This window comes from Limulus polyphemus, unplaced genomic scaffold, assembly GCF_000517525.1.
Source record: "Limulus polyphemus unplaced genomic scaffold, Limulus_polyphemus-2.1.2 Scaffold964, whole genome shotgun sequence".
Classification (NCBI taxonomy): Eukaryota; Metazoa; Arthropoda; class Merostomata; order Xiphosura; family Limulidae; genus Limulus; species Limulus polyphemus.
The window spans coordinates 156,083-164,020 of record NW_013666574.1 but is presented as its reverse complement, the minus strand read 5'-3'; the positions used below and the strand labels follow the sequence as shown (position 1 = coordinate 164,020).

The 7,938-nt window shown below is 33.0% G+C and overlaps 1 protein-coding gene across 1 annotated transcript in view; it reads right to left on the bottom strand.

Moving 5' to 3' along the window:
• Nucleotides 1-4,245: 4,245 nt before the first annotated feature.
• Nucleotides 4,246-7,938, bottom strand: part of LOC106461459 (dehydrodolichyl diphosphate synthase complex subunit DHDDS-like) — a 17,400-nt gene continuing 13,707 nt past the window's right edge. The window contains exons 5-7 of the mRNA XM_013921282.2: nt 5,918-6,019; nt 5,295-5,517; nt 4,246-4,583 (exon numbers count right to left, since the gene is read on the bottom strand). Coding sequence (XP_013776736.1) covers nt 4,314-4,583; nt 5,295-5,517; nt 5,918-6,019 — 595 coding nt within the window. The 3' untranslated portion in view covers nt 4,246-4,313. The remainder of the gene's footprint in view (nt 4,584-5,294; nt 5,518-5,917; nt 6,020-7,938) is intronic.

Genomic DNA, 7,938 nt, shown 5'->3' with positions numbered 1-7,938 from the left:
AAACAAGATAGTTCTAGAAAATACAGGGCGCCACACCAGTCACGTGACCTCGATGACGCAACAATATATTGGATTTCGGAGAAAAACGAAGAAACACTTTTTAATATTTTAACACACATTTTTACCATAATCTTTCTATAAACAGTTCTTATCTTTGCTATCTCAGCGTGGAATATCTTTTCTTCATATTGTTACGTCTCTGTTCGTTAGTTAATTTTCCGTAAAAATTCTTTCCGAAGAAACTTTAGCGATACAAGTCCTTTCTTAAACAAAACTGGTTTATTCTTTCTGAATACACCTTTGCAGTACACTTAATTTCCACAGTTACGCTATAATTCACAACGAACGACTTACGTGCTCGACTCAGTTCAATTACATTACATTGTTGCTGTCACTTTTAGTGGCACAGCGGTATGTCTGCGGGCTTACAACGATAGAAACCGGCTTTCGATACCCGTGGTGGGCAGAGCACAGATAGCCCATTGTGTAGCTTCGTGCTTAACTTCAAACAAACAAGAACCATAAAAATGAATTTCGATGTTTGTCATTGTTATTTTCTGACTGGCTCCCTGCTTGTATTGTTCTTAATAATAGCTGTTTCTTTGTCAGAGTAGCATCCCCTTTTGTATGTAAAGTATTGATCATTCGTAAAAACGCACATTTCCCTTTAGTAATCCTACCTTCTCACTTGATGAATTCTTGAAAAAGCTCGAAGACTATAAGTTAAATAAAAAATAACCTTAACAAAGCCTAAAAAATCGGTGTTATTTAACCTCTCAATAGGTTTAAAATTCATGTTCGCAACCTTAAAAAAAGATACCTAAAACTAATTAGTTATAATTATTTTTGCAAGTTCAACTAAAATATCAATAATTCAATCAATTTTCTATACGTCACTGATTGTGTTTACCATAAGAGCTGAAGTGCCAAATAAAAATATAATCAAAATTAATATTGTTACGACAGCGGAAGTCACGTGACCCTAGTAACACGTCATGAACTTCTAGAACGTTCATGTCCCTTCCTGAAGCCTCGAGAGGTTACTAGATATGCGGTATTCTTGTATATATAAGACCGGTAAGAAGTTTAGCTGTGAATATTTGGTGTTCAGGAAATAAACCAGGAAATGGACTGAAATTTGCGGTATTCATCTCTCTGCTGAATAATCCAAAATAATAAATATCGTTAAAACATTATTTATGATACCCGACCTCAGGATATTGAGCGAAAGATATGCCGCATTGCGATAAAGATCTTATTAGATGCTTCTTACTGAAAAAGGGTATAGGGATAGTAAAGAAATATTTGGTAAAAATCTGTATTGACGTGATGTCGCACAAAAAAAATGATTTGTGGGTCATACATCGCCACAAGAACCATAAAGCCCCAAGTTCACACAGTGATATCAATTGTCACCTAGTGGCACCATTCCAAGCTAAATTATGATGAAGGCCTCTATCACATATTCTAACCAGTAAAATTATGCTATCACAACTTTCAAACATGGAAGGAGCGAAAGTGGCCCAATAGTTAGTATGGCAGACAATGGATCTAAGGGTACAACATTCGCGACCTTCTACTGACCCCCCCCCCAAAAAAAAAATACACACTTCATACTTTTGAGCCATAGGGACATTATAAGAGTGTTGGACAAAGAAGAGCAGCCTAAGAGCTGGTGGTAGGTGCTTTTCCTCCAGTCAGTTCAGAATTAGGAATGATTACCACAAAAATCCCCAGAAGTAGATCTGTGTAAATATATATAAAATCAAATAAACAGGGAAATAATGACACTACGTAAACTGAACGAAAATAAAATTATATATATATATATTCGGGTGTGAATTTGAAGTATCTGAATTTTTAGAAAGCATTTAACAAGGTGCCACATAAAAGGCTTGTTAAAAAATTTCCCTCGCTAGATGTGTGGGGCAGATTGGCTCATTGGATATCTGGATGAATGGACAAAAAGCAGAGAGTTCTTATAAATGAAGTACAATCAAACTGAATTAACGTCACAAGTATGGTACCTACGGCCTAATTGTTAGGACCTATGCTTTTTTGATCTACATCAATGAGATAAATAAGGAATTTATAATAAATTATTTTAATTTGCTGATGATATAAATATTTGGATTGTTTGAGTAATCTGTGCCCACCATGGGTATCGAAACCTGGTCTTTAGCATTATAGGTCCATAGGCTTACCACTGTGGAGGGAAGGATGTTTTTTGTAGTTAAATGTATATATGTATGATGTATTAATAACTGAACGTACTGCATCGTACCCCAGTTGTCACATGGACAATTAGAATGTTAGAAAGAGAAGAAAAATTGTGATAAACAAAACATTGATAATTATATTCTAGCCTCATTTGTTATTTCTTTGGAAGTTTTATATTGATTTGATGTCTCTTCCATTTTATTAGGATGTATTGTTCCAGTTACAAGAATATTATTTGAATCACATCTTTCAAAAGAAGAAGTTTCTGAGCATCAAATCGTTTTTATTAAGTAACAATTTGCATTAATTTCTATGATCTTAACTTTTAAATTATTTTTATCAGTTTGTAAGGATTTGAATGATGATCTCACCATTCATTGCAACGAACTCAATTGAAACAAGAATGAAACTAAATTAGAACAAATGTCAAAAAAAGTGTCATTACAAATCCACTGTAGTTGATGCACAGTTATGTCCTGATAATATTTATTAACATGGTATTTTAAATGTGAATGATATCTTATGTGATACAAGGTCTAAACAGTCAAGTCAGGGATTAAAGCATAACCATTCCTAATTTATAACTGCTAACTATTGAACAGGCAACTATTCTTAATCGACCAGCAGCATTTTTATAACGTGCTCACAGCTGGAATTACAGAGTATGTTCAGTGCCATATAGCAGTCTTTAAAAACTATGATCAACGATGTTAATAGGTAGGAAAATTGATATCCATTCTGAACTATTCTTTAATACCTATAATGTTTCTTGCTAAAAGTTTAAAACCACAAGTGCTAAATTTTAACCCAATGAATTTAAAATGAGGGATTCTTTGACTTTCTAAAAGACACATGTTCACAAGATTTCTAAATTCTCTTTCTCTACACCAACTGTTCTCAGATTCTGGGTTTCATACTTCCTTGGAACGGTCACAAAGAGCAAGTTGTTTTTCACACGTTTTAGCTTTAGAATATAGTAGAACTATATTCTCCTACCAAGAAATGTACTCAATTTATCTTTTTTTTTGGATGCTTTAAAATTGTGTGGTTGGGTGGGGTTTATGTCTTGTTCAAGACCACAAAGGGTAAATAATTTTGAAAACCACTGCTGTACACATACAGTAAGGAAACAAAAATTCTAGTGACAACAGCTCAGACTGTCAAGACGTACATAACCTGTACATATTAAATTGGAATTTTTCAGTAATAGTGGGTTAGCCTATACCTGAATTTATGTTGGCCTATGGAATTAATCTGTTCCACTTAAAATTGTCCTATTTACACATATCGAGAGTTTTTCTCCACTTACTTTTCTCACGGAATCTTATATTCCTGATTGTTGCTGTTGTTTTTTTGTTATTGAACGTCAATAATACACGACCTCTACACTGGATATTTACAGAAGTTATTTAGAACAAACTTATATGTACATATATAGAAACTACAACCATGGTCAACTGAAGGAGAGAGAGAGAGAGTGGAAATAAGGAAGTGGAGTGAGAAAATGAAGGTATGAAGGAAGGACACATGCTACTTCTGATCAAATTTAATTGGGCATTATTACTAGAAAATTATTGAAATGAGGAAAGCCCTTCCCAAAATCCTCAAGAGTAAAACAGTAGTGTAAGCAATAGTATTAAAATCATCTTATTTACATTGGGTATCTGGTGTTAAAAAAAAAAACATTAAAAATATAGATACGAAAATATACAATAATTAACATAGATAAGTTGTTACTTCCTTCTAGTTGACTCCGTGTGATCAGCGGTTTGGAATGAGGTACAACACGTTACCTGGAGAAACATGCTGTGACAGGACTCTGGAGGAAATAGAGCCTGTGCTGAACTCCTCCAGCACGTAAATATTTAAATAATAAATGAAAAGATAACCATTTCTTTCATTGTTTCAACGCATCATATCTACAATTTCGATAGCCTCGAGATTCTGTGAAATTACTATAGCAGGATTTTTGTAATTGCAAATACCGATTTGTAGAATAAATTCAAATCTTTAGCTCAAACAGCAGCCCACATTCAAACTTGTTTTTAATGTAAAGGCTTAACAACAAGATATATTTTTTTATTTTAATTTTTTTACACCATATTGAAGGTGCTAAATGGTATTTGTTTACAGAGTCCACTTCTCATATGCTCTAAGCACTCTAAATGTTTGGATTCTAGTCTCTCTAGGAAGTTTTTTATTCGTTCTTCTCGCTCTTCCCATAAGAGTTGGTTGTCTTTTTGGGGTACTTCTGTTGACTGACGTTGAACTGGACAGCTGCTACTAGTTTCTCCCGCCACCATCAACAAGAACTGCTCAATTTCCTCTTCATTTTTTACTTCAGCAGCATATTTTTTCGCTTTCTAAAAAATGAAATAACTTTTAGCTGTACGTCAAGAACTAAAGTAAATCTTAATTTCTGAACATCAAAAAAATGGGCTGAAAGTGATTTCACATGAAAAATATATAAAAGACAAAGAAACTTTAATTTATCCTATGATGTTGTAACAAAGGATACAAATAGCAATCAAATTATGGTGCAGAGAGGTTAATACCATTCATGATATAGATATAAATCCACGTCAGATATCATGCATGAACGGAGAAAACCCTCTAAAGACAAACTCTGGGGACATACTACAAACTTGTATAATGGCCAGCAACAGTACTTGCAAAACCTTTTGCAATTTCTCAATAAAATCAATTTGTTTTTATTAAAATAAAACTATCTTAAATGCCATTACTTGATTTGCAGTCAGTTAATCTTCACATCCAAAGTTATTAAACATAAGTATCAGAACATTAAAAATAGTGCATTCTTTGTTAAAATAATTTAAGTCAAAATTTATTAAATTTTTGGCTTAATAAGTCATAAAAATTGTAAAATGTAGATTTTTCGACTTGAAATGTGGTGGCAGGCAACATTAGGAGGTAGACAGTTACATGATACAAACCACCAACTAAATCAAACAGTTCTACTCATTTGACTTACACTTTAAATGCTAGACCCTATATCGTGGGAGTGATTGTGAGACTGTTACTTCAGTTCATACTTTGATTGAAAAATAACAAACCTGAATTGCATCGTAGTTATGTTGATAGTATAAAACTGCAGTAAAAAAATGCCAAATGGAAAATTCTGGCCACAGGACTTGAAGGAAAGCCAACACTGATAGCTCACTCTGCCAAAGCAAAAAGTCACTAAGCCGCACCTCTCCCGATGTTCTTATAAGCAAATCTGGATCGGTGGAATGTCTGGTAAATAAGCATCGTTCCATAAGCTTCTCTGTAATGTCACTGTAAAACAGCATGAAGTTAAATTAGGGTTAGTTACATCATATTGTTAAAACCGCATAAGTGACGGAAATAAGAAAATTAAATAATAAGTTCAACAATCGTCAATTTTTTATTTTTAAAGAAGAGTGAAGTTTCGAGCTATCACTCTTCCTCAGATCCTACAACTTACAACAAATGCACATACACCTTTGCCGTAAGCTGTACGATCTGACGAAGAGTGGTATCTTGAAATGTCATCCTTCCTTAAATAAAAAATTATTATTTAATATTTAGTAATGTCGTACATCAAGTAAATAACAGTACTTAGTGAATGTTAGCCACAACCAGATTCTTTTAATGTATGCCTTAATCAAAAACTCATCATACCTTTAAGAATACAAAATAAATGTTAACTACTCACCTTGGTATTAGTAATTCATCTTTCACACCCTCCGCCAAAGCTTGGATCGCGGTACATATTTCTTGCCGAGCCGTATATGCCATACACAGGTTCAAGTGTAACCTATATAATTAAAACAGGAAGAAACAAACTCTTAGAGCCAAAAACGACACAAGTACTTAACCCTCTCATAATTCTTCCCTGTTTTAGATATTGGAAAATCAATCATTGTCATAATTAGTAGCCTACATAACTGTCTTTTAACTACTAGTTATCAATTTCCTAACATCTGCTTTTGATGTCATGAAACGATGATTACGACTATCCATTGCTCTGGGCCTCAAAAAAATTACCTTTCTCAAAACTCCACTGAATATGATGGCCAATTAATAGCCAAGAAAAAAAAGGACATTGATAAACCAGTACTTTGTTCCTTAACAAATAATGGAAAAGAAGATGAGTATATGATGTAAAGCAAATTCTATTAACACAAGTTTACGTACACAACTATTATAACACACATCAAACACAGACGCTACAAATTGGGCCACTAGCACAATGGTGGGAATCTGCAGTGTTCATACGATTAAATAAAAAAAATCTTAATGTCATCAAAGCACATAACTACGATCCAACAGCACACACATAAGCCATAAAACTATGAACAATCTCTCAACACTTCGTGAACAAGTATTTTAAGTACCTTAAAATCTGAATGTAAGAAATACTGTAAGTTGATAAGGAAATGTACGAAAGTTGTCTTACATTCATACAATTTTACTTTACTCTTTGAATTTTTAGTAACACATGAATTATATTTTTAACTCCCTAAACCTGAGCGGGTGCTGCCAGCATCCAGCAGACAATCTCGATTTACCCATCGGACGATGATATTGAATGTTCGACAGGGATAGGTTTGAGGCTATTTACTCAACAATGCTTCATTTGTGTATCCATAATGCTCAAGGGAAAAACAAAATTAAGAAAATTGAAATTTTATAAGGTATGTTGATAATTATTAGGAAATCATGAAAATAATTCCAGCAGAATGTACAAAAACATTTACTGGTTTTAGAGAGTCGATACTGTATTTTGGTAATTAGTATTAAAATATTTTATAAAGTAATACATAAACACTGTACAAGAACACATCAAAGGCTTTGGTGTATACACAAAAAATTAACATATTTTAAACTGTTGAAAGTTCAACTAAATTCACTTTAATCGTTGCACTGAAACTGTTTATCTTGTACTAACATGTAAGGGGCCCAGAGTAATTCTCATTAAAAAAAGTTATTAATGTTCTTAAACATCTTTAATTAAAACTGAAGTTGAAACGTTTATAATTCATTACGGTTTTATTATGACTACCTTAATTCAGTAAATGTTTTTCACATTTTAAAGTCACGTAGTTCAAGTTTAAATACTCCCACCACACTATTACAATATTACCCTTTCGTATAAAAAAAAACAAAAAACTACTAAGCCAATAGGAATAAATAAATAAAACCAACAGAATACAAAATTTTAATGATCTAGTTTTAAAATAACAACGAATTTTTTCCTTGCTTCACTCAGAAAACAGATTATTTTAAAACTGCTACGAAGAGCATGGTTCTCACACGTCGGGCAGAATGAAATTCCCTTACTTTTCCCTGACCGCTTGATTTATGCTAGTAATGTATCATTACCTATACTAAAACAAAACATTGTTCTTGTATTGTTTAATAAAGAAAAAATGGAATGTATGTTAAGAGTTGCACATCACAACACCCACGTAACAAAGGCAGTTAGATTATCCATTTCTTTAGGATAGTGCATACCAATTACACTGTTTAATTTAAATCACAGGAACAGCTTAAACAACACTACATTTTGTTACGCTTAAAATGTTGACAACCACTGGCTATAGATTTCTCTAGACCAATCGTGATGTGAGAGTCTTATCGATTTTTCTAGAACCCATCTAATATATAAACAGTTAACAGGCAGCATGATATGTCATTTCTGGATAGTATTTGTTTGTGCATGCACTTTGATAT